Source organism: Suricata suricatta, chromosome 10 (genome assembly GCF_006229205.1).
Source record: "Suricata suricatta isolate VVHF042 chromosome 10, meerkat_22Aug2017_6uvM2_HiC, whole genome shotgun sequence".
In the NCBI taxonomy this organism is placed as follows: Eukaryota; Metazoa; Chordata; class Mammalia; order Carnivora; family Herpestidae; genus Suricata; species Suricata suricatta.
Window position 1 is genome coordinate 20,245,839 of NC_043709.1, and position 19,493 is coordinate 20,265,331.

General features: G+C 34.4%; 1 protein-coding gene across 2 annotated transcripts in view; it reads right to left on the minus strand.

Annotated features, from left to right (window-relative positions):
• SCYL2 (SCY1 like pseudokinase 2) overlaps positions 1-19,493 on the minus strand; it is a 61,744-nt gene that overhangs the window by 9,827 nt on the left and 32,424 nt on the right. Inside the window, exons 5-14 of one of the 2 annotated variants that reach the window (XM_029953827.1) lie at positions 16,970-17,119; positions 15,491-15,712; positions 14,919-15,035; positions 14,225-14,350; positions 13,296-13,472; positions 11,673-11,684; positions 11,439-11,561; positions 7,351-7,464; positions 4,231-4,363; positions 2,301-2,419 (exon numbers count right to left, since the gene is read on the minus strand). In XM_029953827.1, coding sequence (XP_029809687.1) covers positions 2,301-2,419; positions 4,231-4,363; positions 7,351-7,464; positions 11,439-11,561; positions 11,673-11,684; positions 13,296-13,472; positions 14,225-14,350; positions 14,919-15,035; positions 15,491-15,712; positions 16,970-17,119 — 1,293 coding nt within the window. The remainder of the gene's footprint in view (positions 1-2,300; positions 2,420-4,230; positions 4,364-7,350; positions 7,465-11,438; positions 11,562-11,672; positions 11,685-13,295; positions 13,473-14,224; positions 14,351-14,918; positions 15,036-15,490; positions 15,713-16,969; positions 17,120-19,493) is intronic. The other variant, XM_029953828.1, reaches the window with a different exon arrangement.

A 19,493-nucleotide genomic window follows, 5' to 3' on the forward strand; every position in this document is an offset into this window, starting at 1 on the left:
TTGTCACAACTCATTACCAGGGAAAATAAGTACACTGAGGAGATGGCTCTGGAAGCTTGAATCTGGTTTCCTCCAGACATTAGCCTATACGCCTTCTCCTTTGGCTGATTTTGCTTTATACTCTGTCACCATAAAAAATCAGAGCCATGAGGACAACTATATGCTGAGGCATGCGAGGACTCCTTGTGCATCACTGAATCTGAAGGTGGTCTTTGGAACCCCTACTTAACACAAGCTGTGATGAGTTTTGACTGCTGCTTGGTATTTGCTGTTTTATAATCAAATGCAAAATATGTACTTTCCTAAAATCACGTTATCTTTCTCACATAAAGCAAAATATACTTAGATAATTTTCAGTCAGAATTTACAGAAGAGGGCACTCTTAAATTAGGACCCCTGTCCATGAAACGAGTAAGAAAGCAGACCATACCCGTGTTAACTTTCATGAAATATCAGGTGATATGAATCAAAGTATTTGTTTATGAAAATAGGTCCCTAAAAATATTAACCATAAAGCTGAAGAAAACTAATACCACGTTTCATATGAAATTATATAACCTGAAATAAGCATTTGGAATATTTAAAAACATGCTAGATCATATATATGAGAACTAAGAACAGAAATGACCAAAAGTTGGACTATCTGAGACATATCAGTCATCCTATTTTCCTTGATACTCACTGTTTCCCTTTTTGCCAATTGTAACTTCAATACTGCCACCCAAGATATGAAAAAACTATCAAGCCAGAAGTTGAAATTTAGGGACAGTAACTTTCAAAGGCTTACCCAACCATTTCATATGACATTACGGGTCTGATTAATTTTATAAATTTCCCCTAACTCCAAACTCCTTTCCCTAGGCACTATCCCCCAGGCCAAAGCTTTTGCTTAACTCTAGCTTCTGTTTCCTTCATGGCTCTAATTCACTTTCAGTAGTTAACACCCAATCTTATCTGCCCGTCCACGTCTAACACTCCCTGTTAAATAGTAACCAACTAATCCCAGTCTTTTTCCATCATACTCCATTAAACACGAGTTCGTGGGTGAACAACATGACTTGTCATTACTCTGTAACTCAAATTTTCTCTCAGTTTAAAAAATATTTTTGTTTTTGGCACTGCACTAAGTGCTGGGGATAAAGAATGAGCTAGAATAACCAGCCTTCTGGGAAAGGCAGACATGTAAGTACATAGCTGTGATACAGTGATAGAGGTATTCAGGGAGATAATTGTACAATGATGTTTGAACACATTACCTTTTTGCTCAAATGTTTACCACATCTTGAAAGTTCAAATATCTAAACCAGTACACCTGAAACTAATATCACACAGTTTGTTAACTATACTGAAATTAAAATAAAAAACAACAACAAGCAAATACCTAGATCAGAAAGGCATTTAAAGTCTACCTGTTCTAATCTCAATTTATCTCTCTCCTACTACTCCCCGACTGATTTATAGGTATCTCTCAGTCAAACTGGGTTATTCATTCTCTATAACCAACAGACTCTAAACTGGTCCCCAGGTATCTCCTCACTCTGCTGCTCAGGCCTTTGTGTAATTCCCTATCTTTGAGTGTGGGCAGGGCCTTGCTGGTCCTGACTTGCTGGTAACAAATAGAATACAGCAAAGGTAATAGGATGTCATTCTCTTGATTACAATATAAGATGTTCTTCCATCTTTCTGGCAGACTCCCTTTCCCACTTTGATGAAACAAGTTGCCATGTTGGAAGGCCCAAGAAGCAAGGAGAGCTAACAGAGAGCTAGGAACTGAGGCCCTTGGTCAAACAATCTAAAAGGAACTGAACCCTAACAACCATGTAAGTGAGCTGAGAAGCAGATGTGTCCTTCCGCCGTTTGAGCCTTCAGATGAGGCCCCAGCCTTTGACTGCAGCTTGTGAGAAACTCTGAACAGAGAATCCACGCCCTCGACCCACAAAAACTATGAAAACCGGCTAGGTTGTGGTGATTTGTTATGTAGCAATAAATAATAGATACACACCCCAGACATATCACATTCATTTTTTTCTTTGTTCATGTTAACTTTCCAGCCCCATATTTGAATTAGCCCCAAATCCTACATATCTTTCAATGTTCTAGTCATTTACTGTCTCCCAATGAGTCCTTCAATAATCCATCCTTATCCTCACATACTCCTGACTTTAAATCCACAAGTTTCTTTATTAAACTCTGTGACATATTTTTCCTTGTTCTAGCAACACTTAAACATTATATATTTACATATAATTCCAAGAAAACAGGAAATTGGATAAATTTAATAAAACACAAAATATTCCTACCTGATTGAGATTAAGATTGTTTTCAATACTCAGGGGAATCAAATGAGGCAATACTTTTCCAGCAAGCTGCTCTTTGGTGATTCCCAACTTTTTATGTGTAAAAGTACATTTATAAATACCTGACAGAAAAGAATGAGACAAATTTTATAATCCAATACCACAAATTAATTGATATTAGGAAAATATTGTATCTATATGAAATCTCTTGATAATCAGTTTAATTACAAATGTTTTTCTTATCAGTGCCTAGAATGAGAATGCTCTCAAATATGGATAAGAATGATTTCAGCTTTATTATTGATTTAAACCATGACATATTTAACCTGCACTTGTTTGGCTTACGAGCACATTTAATGTGAGTACAGTATTAAAAGCCTTACTATAGAGCAACAGTAAGGTTACAGAATGATCCCATCTCCTGAAAACACTTAAATATGTGTTTCAGACTTCTCACTCAAACTTGAGACATCTATTTCACAAATATGTGAGTATAGTCTTATACCTTTATTCACTACTTTAACCAGATTTAACATGTTTCAAACTTTAATAATTTAATGCAACTTCACACAATCCTTTCCTACTGTCTCACCTGTTTACTCAAACTTCCTGCTTATTACAACTATTCCACAAAGCCTTCAGTTGGTAAATTGAGCACATGTGTTTTTCATTCTTTGAATGCTTATAAGTGTTTTGTACATAATCCATAGCTTTAGAAAACACGTTATTATTTTCCTGTTAATGTAAATTTCACTTATGTACTCTAAGAGTAACTGTACTGAGCACCTATTAAATGCTTATTTGCTAGGCAGTATCCTCATTATTTCTCCCTGCCCATTTTCTCACTGAATTCTCATAAGACTCCTATAATAATGTATTTTTACCCTCATCTGATAGATGATGAAATTTTTCAAAGTCATTCCAGGAACTGACACAGCCACACAGAAGCTAGGGCTCTATGCCAAACTCTTTTTCAGGAAGACTAATTTATTTGAGCCCAAAAGTTTCATACCATATACAATGTCTAGAAAGGTTTACAATAAATTACTTGCAGACCATTCTATTTACTGAGGGCTTTCTATAGACCTGGCAGTATAGTAGGTGTAAAAAATATATGGCTAATTGATTTTTCTTCAAAATTAACAAACTTCAAATTTAGTAAAACTAAACTTGCTAATGTTTTTGTGATATTACAAAATTTAGTACTATTTGTTTTGTTATTGATATTGATATGATGTTTGTTTCCATTGGTATAGCAGACCTAGCATTTCCAGATTGGACTATCAAAACGGTAACTATTTATAAACAACTGTAGTTTCTTGACAGAGTAATCTCTAATTATGCTTTAATTAGAACAGAATGTGCTTTAAGGCTAATATGCTTCATCAGCATATCCCTTAGCAGTGAAACATATTGGTTAAGATTTAAACACACATAAATTAACAACCAGTTCCACTGCTTTTCAGTTGCGTTATCTTGAATAACCTACTTCAACCCTGAGCCTCGATTTCCAGACTGTAAAACAGAAATAACAGTAGCTTTCTCATTGGAATTTGGAGAGGACAAAAGAGATAATGCAAAAAAATACTCAACATAGTGCCTCTTACAAAATGGGTACCAAATAACCATCAAATATTACTATTAAAACTGGTATCAGCATTTCAAGTAGCTTTGTTTGCCTCTCTTATTTGGTATCATTTTATAGGGAAAACTTCATGCTATCATAGTATTTGTGAAGCTAGGGTTCCCAAATGTCTAATTTGCTAAAATTAACACAAAGAAAAACTACATCATGGTATTTATCCCAACATTCTTCAACTACGGAATGCTATATACTTGAAAAAAGGATACAAAGGTTTTATAATTTGGAAAATTCATTTGTATGACTATAAAACAATAAAGAAGCATCAAATAACATTAAGTTTTCAGCTACCTAAAATTCCCATGAGGACTGCGGGTTCCTTGGATGGAATTTGTTGTAAGAAGGGCAGGATATCATCAAGTACAAACCACTTATCCAAGTATTCCAAAATCTTTCCTAAGCACACTAATGAATTTACACGAACCTATAAAAGAGGTAAATTGCATTTGTCATTTATAGTCTTTGCAATCTAGAACAAAATGTTTAAGTATAAATTTAATCTTCATACAGATATGTTAAAATCTCAAGAATAAAAGTAGGTTTAAAAGGTCTTGTCCTTTATTAACATAGGAAGTCCATGTATTTACTAACACCCCTGGACTTGTTTCAGGAGGAATTTATGACTGCTTTAGCAGGACACTAGTTAGCTAAAGGTAAGGAATGACTTCGACTTTGTATTCTTTTAGATGAAGTGATTAGGATTTGAGAAGCTTTACTGTGTATGTGTTATTAACAATATCTCTCTGGGGACATCTGAATTATAAAAAGGACTACATTCTCCTGCCAAGTGATCAGTGTTACTAGGCTTCCAGTACTTTTCTCTAACTCAGGTTTAATTCATTCTTAAATATTTCAACATGTGAAAATTATCTATACTTTACCTGACCTAAAGTTTTATATTTCTAAATATATCTTTAATACAGACATTAAAACCTAATACTTAGAAACTTTTGTCAAAATTCTATCTATATTTGCTTGATGATTTTGATAAATATTTTACACCCTATTTTTTTTTTTAGCTTGAATTTGTTAAGACAGACTACTTCAAGGAGAAAAAAATAGACAAAACAAAAAAAAAAAACACCAAAAACCCACACCAGACTGTTAAATACAGAAAACTGGTGGTTGCCAGAGGGGAGGAGAGGTGGGGAGTTGAGTGAAATAAAGAAGATTAAGAGTATACTTAGTGATGAGCACTGAGTAATGTACAGAATTGTTGAATCATTATATTGTTCTCCTGAAACATTAATTATATTTCAATTTTTAAAAGGAATAAAATCAATAAAATTCCAGGTAAAAATTTAACTAAAAAAAGAAAATCATTTAGTTGGTTAAAAAACACCATATTTCTACAAGAAAGATGGAAAAAAATTCTGAAAAATAACATACAATTGTTTTCTAAAATTCAAACATATGGGGTTATTACAAACTCAAAAAAGACAGCTAATGTTTTAATTTGCTCTTAGAATCAGTATTATAAAAGGAATTGCCACATTCTTTGTATATGTACGTATATATGTAAAGAGAATGCAGAAGTACTAGTTTACTTTTATTTTTAATATAAAATATTAGTCATGTAAGTCATAAAGAAATAGAGCTCTTATTTTACCTGCCTCTGTATAGAATTTATTTTTCTTTATTTTCAGGACATAGTATTAAAATACAATTCTAACTTATGATTCATATTTTAGGAATTTCCCAGTAAGAATCTTTTAACCTTATGTCTATGAATGTAATTGAGAAACTCACATTTGCCCCTCTGAAGGCGGGAGCACCATACATGGTATATAAAATGCAAATCCATTCCAGAGTTACTACTCTAAATATATTCATTATAATTCTTTGTAAACATGCCATTAAGGGGTCAGCTGGCTTCTTAAAATGAGATATAAACATCCCCAGGCATTAATACAGATCATTTAAGTATCCATGCTTCCTATCTCATTCACACTTAGAAAGGAACTAGAACATGTACTGTGACAAAATGTATGCTAAAATAAATGTATGCTGCCATAAAATAAGAGTGTGACTTAAACGATTTTTTTCTTTTCTTATTTATTTTTTAAGATTTTACTTTTTATTTTACTTTAATCTCTACACCCATTATGGGGCTCAAATTTATAACTCCAAGTTCAAGAGTCCCATACTTTACCGACTGAGCCAGCCATGCAGTCCCAGATTTTTAAAAGGCATTTTGAAAATGAAATTTTAGGGGCGCCCAGGTGGTTCAGTCGTAAGTATCCGATTTCGGCTCAGGTCGTGACCTCAACAGTTCCTGGGTTCAAGCCCTTCATTGGGCTCTGTGCTGACAGTTTAGAGCCTGGAGCCTGCTTCCAATTCTGTGTCTCCCTCTCTGCCCCGCCCCCTCTCACTGTCTCTCACTCTCTCTCAAAAATAAATAAAACATTTAAAAAATGAAATTTTAAACTGTATATTACTCCCCCTATTTTGAAACTACAATCAAAAACTTAGAAAATTTCAGAGAAAAGAACTGGATTTCAAGTCTTTTTATTTATTTTTTAAATTTTTTTTCAAGTGTTTTTAAATTGATGAAGAAAAAGACTCAGAGGGGTATAGTAACTTGCCCAGTGGCACAGGATGGTTAGTAGCAGACCCAGATTAAGAATTCAGGTTTCCTGACTTCGTTGGTCATTTTGGTAAACTTTTTCCTATTTTTGTGTTATTTTCCATCTCAGAGCCATTAGAACCAAAAAGAAAAACAAAACAAAACAAAAAAACTAAAATGGACTATGTAAATCATGTCATTTTAATAAGGTAAAATCATATCATTTAAATTGCTTTTGCCTATAATTCCATTAAGCTACAAATGCTTATATTTATTTAAATTCACATAACACCTAAGATGGATGAGATAGTGCAAAATTATATATTAGGGAAAACTAAAGCTATTGGTCACTTTTTTTTTTTTCATTGCTCACTTCTATAGTACTAAATTATATAGGTTACCTATAGCCAAGATGAAATACAAGAGGGTTATTTAGGGGCACCTTGAGTGTCTGACTCTTGGTTTCAGCTCAGGCCATGATCTCATGGCTTGTGAGTTTGAGCCCCACATCAGGCTCCATGCTGACAGTGCCGGGCATGCTTGACTTTCTCCTCTCCCTCTCTGTCTCTGTCCCTCTGTCCCTCCATTCCCCTCACACAACTGTTCTCTCTCTCTCTCTCTCAAAATAAATTAAATAAACTTAAAAAAAAAGTTCGGTGAAGCTAATGCACTGGCAGTGTGGAGCCTGCTTGAGATTCTCCCTCTCTTTGCTCCTCCCCTGCTCATTCTCTCTCTTTTCCTCAAAATAAATAAATAAACATTTTTAAAGGGTTATTTAATAATAAGAAAATGATTTAAAACAATGAGAAGTTAAAGAAAGCAAAAATTAATATGCAGTTACTTACAGCAAGGGAAGACGTCTGTAGACATGCATTTTTAATTCTTGGTATCAAAGCATTTTTCATTGATGGGTAGTCTATAAGATTTGCAAAGGTTGGAATGATGTTTAAACATAGTTCCTATTAAGAAAATACACTGAGTCAACCTTAGAGAGAGATTCTCTTCATACTTTCTCCCATATATTAAAAAACATTTTGCATTTGCATAGCTAATTTGTCACATAGTTTGAAGTAAACTTTTATCTATGTTTTATCATTTGCTCCTTTCAACAACTACTTGAAAGAACAGTTGTCACTAATTTTCAATTTTACAGATGAGGAAAGAGACTCCAAATCATACTCAAGGGGTATCTGGGCGGCTCAGTCAGTTCAGAGTCCGACTCTTGGTTTCAGCTCAGGTCATGACCTCGAGGTTCGTGAGTCCTGCATCTGGCTCTGCTGCTGACAGCGCCGAACCTGCTTCAGATTCTCTCTCTCTCCCTCTGTCTGCCCCTCCCCCTGCTTATGCTCTGTTTTCCTCTCTCAAAACAAATAAAACTTTAAAAAAAAAAGACCTTACTCAAAGTCATGCAAAGTCATATAACTAGCATATGTTAACAATATTCCTTGTTCTCATTCCTAATTTCTTTCCCTGATAATGCAATTCATAATTCATCATTTATTATTTAAAAATGGGAACACCTAAATTTTGCTATCTTTCACAATGAGGATTAAGTACAAGTAACGTAAAACTATTCCTCTTAAATAAGGGAATTCTTAGCTGTTACATATATCCTTATCATATAATAGAATACAAACATTTTCTTTAATGTATTTTAAAAGATTGTTTTATAATATTGGGGAGAAATACAATAAGACACTATTATATAATCCCAGTTTTTAAAACGTGTATGCATGTGTGTCTGTCTACAGACTTAGGGAAAAAGACTCAAGGATAGATCTGGAAATGTTAGCTATGGGTATCTCTGAGAGAGGATTTTAATTTTCTTTTTATGTTTAAGTGCTTCCAAATTCTAAAACTTAAGCAAGTATAACTCATAGAAACAGAAAAAAGTTATTTAAAACATTGTTAACTTATGTTGGCCAAAATGTAAATGACTGTAACTGGGAACTCTGAATGAGGTGGACAGAGGAAAAAGGACAAATGAGATAAGGAAATTAACAAGAAATGGCCTGAGAACTAACTGGCTTAAGAACGTACATCCCAGGTACCTTCCTTATAGGAGCAGAATGTTCCTTGTACCGAAGCATAGGAGAAGGAGTACTAAAGAAGACGGAGGCATAAATGTGTATCAGGGAAGGAGTTAGACAATATTTGGTATACTTAAAGATGTTTATAGTTAGCAGACAGAAATGAATTAACTACTAAGAATCTGTTATCAAAATAATGGCCAAGTATTTTATTTGGTTCACTCCTATATACCCAAAAGGCAGCTATTAAGAATCGCATGTCCATATCCACTCAGAACTATAATTAATAAGGGCGACATAATGTGAGGATAAGAAGTACAAGCTACATTCAAGGATGCCCATTTTCCAAAGATGGGCAAGAACAGGCAAGGGGAGCAGTTTGTGAGATGCTGTGCTCCTGTCACCAGAGGGGACCTCTGTAGGGAAGGAAGGTCAGCCTTTAATTCATGAGAACAAGCATACATGTGCAGGATGCTATATAACCTAGCAGTAGTTACAAAGAGACAAATATTAAATTAGGTCTAAATCATTTAGCTAAAGGAGAGGAGGGAGAGCTCTTTACAAAGGAGGAAATATGATGAAGAACCTAAAAACAGGAGACTGAAACAAACCAAAACTCAAGGAAGTCATTACCTCATTCTCAGGAACTTCTGCCTCTTAGTTTATACTTTATACTGGTGGTGGGGAGAGGAGAAAAAAACGTAGCTTCTATGTTTAATTTTAAAGGTAAAGATTTTTTATTTGGTTCACATATACATTTCTATTCATGCCTCTAAGCACCCTAACTTTTGTAAATCATTTTCTACTTTCCCAAATATATTTCTGAGCCCCCTTTAGCCCCTTAAATATTTCTAATCAAACTTCACTTTAAAAATATCACTCCAGGGGCACCTGGGTGGCTCAGTTGGTTGAGCATCTGACTCTTGATTTCAGCTCAGGTCATGATCCCAGGTTGTGGAATGGAATCCCAAGTCAGGGTCCACACTGAGCTGAGATTCTCTCTCCCTGTGCATATGATTCTCTCTCTCTCTCTCTCTGTGTCTCTCTCCCTCTGCCCTTCTCCCCACTTTGTGCTCCCTCTCTCTCTCTCTAAAAAAAATTTAAAATAAAATAAAAAACATCACTCCAAAAATGAATTTCCAAAGTTACTTTCCATCCTTCTACTTGCATGAAACTTCAAAAGACTTTTGTTTCTTGGATGCCTGGGTGGCTCAAACAGTTAAGTGTCCAATTCTTGGTCTTGGCTCAGGTCTTGATCTCATGGTTTGAGAGTTCAAGCCCCAGGCTAGACTTTATGCTGACAGCGTGGAGGCTTCTTGGAATACTGTCTCCCTCTCTATCTGCCCCTCCTCCCTCTATCTCTGCCCCTCTCTATCTTTCTCTCAAAAAAAATATTTTTTTTTAAAAAGACTTTTGTTTCTTGCTCTTTTTCTAGTATTCTCCCAAAGATCAGATAGTCTTTTAACTTTAATGGACTCTTACCGAGCAATGCTGATACTAATTAATTGGACTGGCGACTAAAGACTTATACTGAATGATACAAGAAATGTGAGTTTCTAAAATCCAGGAAGGCTGCACAGGTCAACCTGAATTAAATATTAACTACTTCAATAAATACTTATTGGCTAATGCATATTGGCCAAATGAACCCCCTTATGAAGAAAAATGAACTTTCATGTCATTCAACTGTTTCTCTCCTTCTTAATCTCAATGAATATAAAACCAGGTTGGCAACACAGGGCCTGTGGGAATCTTTTAAGAAGCTATAACTCACAACTCCTTTGGAAAGACCTAAAAAGTTAAAGTATTTCTTTGTCCCATGTCATTTGGACAAAAGCAGCATATCTTCACCTAAAAGAAGGCATGACCTTATATGGGAAAAATTTAACATCAATTTCACAAATTTGAATAAGCAAAAGAACTTACAATAAAGACTAAAATGAGTCAAAAAAGTGACCTTATACATGTGGTATTAGGTTCACATTATTTTTAGGTAATCTCTATACCCAACGTGGGGGTTGAACTCACACCCGGAGATCAAGACTCTCATGTTTACTGACGGAGCCAGCCAGGTGTTCCTGGCATTAGGTTCACATCAGAAAAAAAAGACTTTGGTCAATAACCTTTAAAAATTAAAATTGTGTTTTTCTTTACTAGAATTTCTAGCAAAGAAACTTTAAATATAAAACCACTTATGAAATGAGATGTTCTTAACATAAGTACTTATTTTCCAAAGTAAAAAAAAAAAAATACTTCTTAACAGCAATCCAAAAATTTTTGCCAGACAGCTCTATAGAACCAAAATTTTAATGGCAAAGCTAAGGAACTAAGTTTGGCAAAGTACATAATATTTTAACATAACCTCTATGACACACAAAAACAGCTATAAATTCATTAGGACTTGTCACACTAAATTACCATCTGGTGTTCTATGTTCTATCTACTTGCTACACAAACTAACTTCAGTATAGAAGGAACACTTACAAAAGTTAAGTTATCAAGCATGAAAGGAAATTAGGAATATGAGAATAACTACTTAATGTTTTCATTAAAAAAAGCACATGTATCTTTGACATTTTCATTCCTACGTTAGTTATTCATTTAGGAAGAATATATACAATAATCCAACTATAATAAATCAAACCTTTCAGAATAGAACATTTCTGATAAATAAAAGCAACGTCTCTTTTACTTCATTAATATACATATTTGTCAACTGATTCTTTAAATTAGTTTGGAGCAGATACATTTTAGTAACAGTATATAATGCAATTCAGTGTATTAATAATATAGATCACCATTGAGTTTTATATAAAAGATTTTACAATTCAAACCCAAAATGTACTTTTACTTTTGCTTTAAAAATCAAAATCATTATTAAAGAAAAAAATCAAATATTTTACCTGGATCTGAATGGAAGGAGCCTCTAGTGCTCTGTAAACCATTGGTAGGACACTGTTCTTTATCTCATCAGGAGGAGTTTTGGTTAGTAGCAAGTCCATTTTTTGTAGGAAAATTAACAAAATCTGTGTAGAAAAAGGGAACAATGTATTAAAGTCTAAAATCTTCATAAGATTTCACATGCGACAAAATTTAAAGTCTCTTCAAAAGGGTAAGTTCCATATTTTGACACTCACCATGTTGCTAGCCTGAAGGCATGGAAGACAAAAACATACAAATCAAGTTTCTTAGATTTCTTGAAGCACAATATTTAACATTTGCTCTCAGTTCAAACATTTAAGTGAAGACTACCTTCCTAACTCTCACATATCTTCAGCAAGACGTTACTCACCGTAGTACCACTATCTGGATATCCACTGGGTTTAAAAAAAAAAAAAGTCTCAGAACAGCACAGTCAGATTTCTCAAAGAAGTAAATTCATTTTGCTTCTACGTTTAGGAGCAGAAGAAAGGGTACAGAAATGAAAAGTCTGTCAGGAAAAATTCTAAAAAGAAGTAATTTCAACTGTCCCCATTCATCTGTTTTCTCACCAGTTGCCACACATGCCCAGATTAGAAGAACAAGCAGCCCTTTCGTGCAGACTGCATTAAGTACTGCATGAGTGAACACATGGCTCCACCACTTTCGCTCCTGACATCCTGACCATGTTTGGGGAACTCTGCTTCATAGCCGAGAGTTCCCTCATCTGCCCTTTGTTAGCCATAGGAACTCTTGCTTCACCACCCCAGAGTTCCTTCTGTTCCCCTCTTTTTAAAAGAAGGACCACAAATAGCCAGTTATAAAACCATTAAACCACACAGCTGATGGTTTACTAATATGCTACTGCCATGTAGTGGCAGAAACATGTAGTAATATTTACTATGTGTCTAGAAATTTCATTTAATCTCAACACCCCCTTTTGTTTCAGAAATGAGCAAAACAAAGGTTTTAAGGAACTAATGACTTGTCCAAGTCATACTTCTCGTAAGGATGAAGATGGCCAGGTTCAAACCCAGGTGTATGACCCTACTGCTCTTAAACCTAAGATTACCTTGGGGGCATCTGGGTGGCTCAGTCAGTTAAGTATCTGACTTCATCTCAGGTCATATCTCAGTTTGTGAGTCTGAGCCCTGCACTGGGATTTGTGCTGCCAGCTCAAAGCCTGAAGCTGCTTCGGATTTTGTGTCTCCCTCTCTCTCTGCCCCTCGCCCACTCATGCTCTATCTGTCTCTGTCTCTCAAAACTTAATAAACATTTAAAAAAAATTTTTTTCTTAACCCAAGACTACCTTGAATCTGACAAGTATTATAATAGCGTTTATATCAGAGATTAATTACATTTTCACTTAAAATACACACACATATTATTCTCATGGTGCCATAAGCATTTTCCTTCTCCCCGTAAAATGATTTATCAGCAATAAAATAAAGAGAAACAAGTGGCATAAATTTTCTACAAACTAAAGACTCTAAATAACAAAAACAAATACTTAAAAAGTACAGAAGAAAAAGAAATACTTTTCTCAAACCCATAACTTTCAATAAGTCCATAAGAACAGTATGCCAAATCTCAATATAATTTATTTTGAGGTGCTAAGAAAGCTATCAACATTTACTTGCAAAGTTTAATTATAATCTTAGGAATAATTCAGTTGAAACCTATGCAAAATAGCTTCTGAATAATAGAAAAGAAAGTCTCTTATACTTACCTCATTTTTTATGAAGTCATATACCCATTTCTTTTGTTCTCAATGATAGTCACCATTGACAACCATCATCAAGTAACAGCAAATAAATAGGAAAGTGTATTAACATACATACCTGGATTGGCTCCTGCTGTTTAAAGACAGGGCCAAGTTCAGGTAGAATTAATTTGACATATTCTTCTTTGGTGCATTCTTCAGCAATCAGTAGAACATTGGGCAAAACAAAAGGTACCATATCAGGGTTTACAAATTCTGAAGTCAAACAGGGCAAAATTCTCTGCACAATGACACGCTGAAAGGCAAAAATATTTTCATAAAACTAAATTTGACTTCAGGTCTTTAGTATTAATATTGAATCTATAGTCTATAATGTCCAATTTCCTTCAGGAAACCTTCTCTCATTAAGTCTTCACTAACTTGTTTCTCCTCTTCATTACTTATGATTCATACCACACAATTTAAAAACTAGTCTGTATTATTAATTGTTGTTTCATGCATATTGACTCTATCTGCATTTAACTGAAAGAGCCTTGACAGCAAGAACAGTATTTTATGTTTTCTCCTTATCTCCATAGCATCTAAGGAAAGGGCTCACTGAACAAACAGTGCATAATCAAGGAGTATCAACAGATTAAACACTGGAGATAGTTTTCCAACCACTGACTATGGCATTCACCAACATTTTTTAGACTATCTTACACTCATGATTTAATAAGCCAGAGAAGGAGAGTCACAGGAATTGGAGAGGCTAGTATCAATAGAGAAGTATCCCTTAACTGCTGGTGAGGCAATGATCTCCACAATGACCGCTTATGGACCTGTCTCCTGACATTTAATGTGCAAGCACTTCCTTTTCATACGTAGTATTCATCTAAATTTTTAATCTAATTTTTTAGATTATTTTGGACCCCGTGAAAAAGGTCCACTAAACTTTCAGCTTCATCTGCAGCCGTCTATAGTCATTTATGCACCTAAGGCAAAAGTTCTATTTATTTCTCTGGAAGAGTCAGCCTGTCTGTAATAAAAAATTGATCAACAACAAACCTTGGGCAGTTTGGGTAGAACTTTTGGCAGTCCTTTGAAAAACTGTGATTTCTGAAGATTATCTCTTTGGAATAAGGAATCAAAATACTGTAGTGTTACTGCACCAACATCATCAAAGAAGGGAATCTAAAAACAGGAAAATAAAATTATTTTGGTAAATATTAAAGTACTTCTCATACCTGAAACTGCCACAGAATAGTAAAAAAATATTCAGAAATATTTAGCAAAATGCTAAAGATCACTTAATAGTTCTAATTATAAAAACCAAAATAAGGAATAACCAAATTTCTTTTCAAGTTCAAATTTCAGTCAGTACCTGTGAGTTCCCAAGGCACTAATATTTTCTTTACTTAACTAATAAATATTGAAAGATTAAATACCTTGAAGGCATAAAAAGTACTATTAAAATCCATGCTTACATGAGTATATTAGAAGGCTGTGAATTCTTGTGGTGTCCAGAATTTCTATACCTACATAACTGTTAGGATTCTATTTGAAATCTTAATTTTATATCAGAGCAATTATATACATAAATTATTTAACTGTTCAAAGATTAAAAGCAGTTGCATATTTAACACATTTGAGAATACAGATGTTATCTGGGGCCTCTGACTAAAGCTTGCTTTAGAAACACTTAATCAACTTTAATTCCTGGTCTCTCCTCCACCTAAGGCAGGAATTCATGTGTACTTACCTTTGTCATTTGATCTGCATCTGGCCTTACAGTCGGAGTTACATTTAACAGTAGTTTTACGTGCTCACGGACTTCCTCAGGTATATTTGAAAGTGAACTAGATCCTAAACGACTCAACTATTCAAAAGAGTAATAATATTAAATATGAATATAAAATATTTAAAAAGATAATGCACTTATTTATAGTCAATAGTCTATTTAAAAAACCTTTTTGAAGTTCATTCAAAAATATATTTTAGACTGAACAAACTGCTAATTCTACTGTGGCAAGATAATTAAAACACTTATCTTTAATACCTGAAATTGTTTCTAATACTAAAACAAAATGCCCATCATTTTAGATCGTATTTCAGTATTCACTCTAGTAAGCAAATGCCACAGTTAAAGTTGTGGTAACAAACTTTAATCCTCATTATTTATAGAATTACTTTTGTTAAGTTGATTTTATGCAAACTTAAAATATGAGACACTTGTCTCATTTTAGAGCATTTTCTGGTCACATTTTTTAAAAAATCAAAGAAACATTTAATACATTTTTAATGCAACCAAATACTTATATATAAGGCAATTACCTGATCCAACTGCCTACTAAAACTCTTGTAAATATCTTGCTTGTTAACTTCAAATATGGGTTTCCCTTTGTTAAATACAGCATACATGATGGTTCCTAAAGAGTACATATCACTGGCTGTTTCACAGCTCACAGAAAGTATGTATTCAGGAGCCAAATATTCAGGATTTGGAAGACACAATGATGGTAAATTTGGGTCCCATTCTTTACAAGGAAACTTAGGCTATAAGAACACAGAAAAGGGATTACAAAGAATAAATATTTCAAATTAAAGCAAACCACTATCAAGCAGTAGCAACCTAGTTTTACATTCATACGCAGTAATGCAAGCAAAAATACCACCACCTTTAATCCTGAAAATCCCAAATTCTCAAATCTGGAAAGGGCACTAAAACAAACTGAGAGATATAAATAAGAACTCTTGCATCTTTCAGATTATTTGACCTCTCTTCCAGAAGACAAATTATTACTATAAGATGCAATGTGAATATGCAAAGGTATAGCTTATGTTCTATGACACATAGGCTTTAAGTTTTCTGGACTTAGATTATTATCTGAAACCTTGTTCTTTCGCTAATTAGCTGCGTGATTTAGTTAACAGGTTTAAAAGGTTATTGTAAGATTAAGCAAATGCATGAAAAAAAATGGACCTAACAAAGTGTCTGACTTTGTTATACTCAACCAATACTAATTATTTCTGGTTCCCTTAAAAGTGTTTACTTCAATTACAAATCTGTATTAGGTCAAATCATGATCTCTTTAACAACCATATATATTAAAAACTTGAAATATTGCAGTGTTTTCCTAAGCATAAATAGGCAGATACCATAATCACTAAGTAACAGGTGCTTTGGAACCAGAGAGGTTTAAATCCTGGCTCTACTACTTAACCACCTGCCTAAACTTAGGCAGATTATTTTATTCTATGTGCCTAACTTACTATCTATATTATTCCTGTACCTCACCGGCTGTGATCTAGTAAAGTGCTTCAATAAATGTCAGCTATTACTATCCCGGCTGCTGTTGTTATCATGCTCCCTACAGAAGATTCTGTAGTCCAGTAAGTTGGGAAAACTGCTTGAGACTCACAATGTTTGTTAGTGTATTTGACATCCTAAGGGGAAAAGCCTACTTAACCCAACAGTTCTCATATTTGTTTAACTCTAGCATCCTTTAGACTCAAGTACCACTACTGTGGGATGAACAAGCTAGAGAATACCCTTAGGTAAAATGAACACTAGAAATTTCTATAAAGCTACACGTTTAAACGTACATTATACCACATAGCCTGATTCTACACATTTATCAGGCTTGCAAATTCTCTAGTCTATTCCAGATGCATCACAAATTTCCATAGCTTTAAAAAATTAGAAGCTGGGGTACCTGGCTGACTCAGTCCATAGAGCAAGTGACTCTTGATCTCAAGGTTGTGAGTTTGGGCCCTATGAAGAGTGTAGAGATTACTTAAAACCTTCATTACCTCTTGTTCAGAAGGATTGGATGAGGATACACAAAAATCAAAGCCCATTATTTTCCAGGCTCCACTTTTATTCAAAATTATATTTTCAGGTGTAATATTTCCATGTACCATTTTCACACTGCTATGCAAAAATGACAATCCTTCAGAAACCTGTAAATGGGTGGGAGGGGACACTTTTACATTAATAAAACTCTTTTCAGTTACAATAATAAAATGTCTCTTAAAAATCATAATGGCTGCTTCTCCCAATAAAAGACTTTTTTTACATGCAGGTAACAATTAATTTCATTATAAATGCAAAAGAGGAGATATTCTCAGTTGTCACAATGATCTAAGCGGTAGTGGGAAAAACCCATTTATAAAACCAGAATACACTCTTCATTAAAATTCCTTCTATATTCATATAAGCAAAAGAAAAGAATTTAAAAGCACTTTGCTATCCAAATTTATTAAGTGCTTATGTTAGAAAAATGAAGGAATCTTTAGTTCCCAAGATACAGATAGTAAATATCAAGGGACACCTTTGTCAATTTTCTTCTAATTCTTAATATTTTTATATACTTACACTTCATATTTAAGTTCAGTTTTTCTGGATAGTACTGTGCTCAGTTTTCAAATAATAATTGATGTTTGATCATTCTCAGAGTGGATTAGTATCTGGTAATTTTTATATTTGTACCTGAGACTACCATGGAATCTGTTAAGCAAAAATGAAGACCGGATTTCTGTTTCCAGGAGTAGACTTTGGTAAACTAAAGCTCCCTGACTTCCAGGACTCCGTTGCCCCAGGTTTTCCACCAATTTCACTGGTCACTGCTTTTCACTCTATTTATTCTGTTGGTTTCTCCTTAGTACCCTCACTTCCTGGACTCAATGTCTGGACAGCTGAAGTATTCATGTACTCTTTTTCAGTGTCCTCTCACCTTTCAATACCATCTATATATTGGCTGCTCCCAAGTTCTCTCCAGCCTCCGCCTATTTTCTGAAGTCCAGACTTGGTCATTTGACTGCCTTCTTGATTTCTCTTCCTTGAATGTTTTACAAGCATCTCAATCTTAGAAGAATCTGAAAGTGAACTTCCCCTACAATGCAGTTCTCTCCTACTATAGTCTTTTCCCTATATGAGTTAATAATGGCCACTTCATTTTTCAAAAACCTTTAAGTGCACTACTCTGTTTTTCTTATAGAGCAAAGTCATCCAAAAATCCCAATGCCTGTACTACTAAAGTATATTTAGAATCTGATCCTGTCTTACCACCTTCCCTACCCTAGACCATTATCATCTCTGGCCTGTATTATTATAGCAGCCATCAACTTCACCTCTTTGTTTCTGCTCTTACTCTTCGACATAGTTTAATTCTCAATAAGTAGCTACCATGCCAAGTCATTTTCATAGTCAAAGGCTACCAAAGGCCTTTCCTTTCTCTCGGAGTAAAATTCGAAGTATTTCTCTGGCTTTCAGGGCCTAACAGGACTTAACTGCTCATTAGCCCCCTGATCTTGTCTTCTACCACTCATCTTATTTACTCCTCTGCACCACTCCAGGTATTTCACTACTCCTTGAATATGTCATGCATGATTCTGTCTCAGGGACTTTGCACTTGCTGTTCTTTCTGCCCAGACCATTCTTTCCCTACATATCTATATGGTTCACTTCTTTGCTTTTTTCAGGTCTTTACTCAAATTTTACCTCTTCAGTTATAGAGTTCCTGACTACCTCCATCCAAAAGTACAACCTTTCCTTCCACATCCAAACCATCCTCTCTTCCCTCTTCACCTTTTTTCTCCACGTGCACGTATCATAAATAATCTAATTACTATGTATTTACTTATTTTATTGTCTCTCTTCCCCCATAAGAATGTAAGTTCTATAAAGCAGGAATTTGTGTCTGTTTTTTTTCACTGCCATATTTTCAGTATCCAGAACTGTGCCACATGGCTATCCAATAAATACTGCTTAATGATTTAATATGAAAATAAATTCTCTAAAAAAAAAATCCCTTACAATTTCAACATGAAGAAAGTCAACAGTAAAGAATGTAAAGAATACTATTTTAGGAGATATCTGAATTCCTGTCCCCACTTTATTACTTACTAGCCTTGCAACTTTGAGCAAGTCACTGAACCTATGTAGGTCCCAGATGGTAATTTACTTCAAATAATGGCCTATTAACCTCTTAATAAATGTGGGAAATCATAAGACTCAATACCATTCCCAATTCCCATCCCCACAGTCAGTCAACAGGACCTATTCTAACTCTGCATAAGTTCACTTTATACCTCTAGTACTTTCTATGATTTCTGACCAAACTTTTTAACTATCATTAATTATTTTTACCTGCAAGCACTATGCTAAGTATTTATAAATGTACACATTTGATTCTGAAAATAACCCTATGGGGTAAGAATTATTTCCCATACGTTTTCCCTACCTCCCAAGTTCCACTCTTCTAGCATGACAGTTCTAAAATGCTTATCAGACCAGGTCATTTATTCTGCTTAAAATCCAACAGTGTTCCCCATC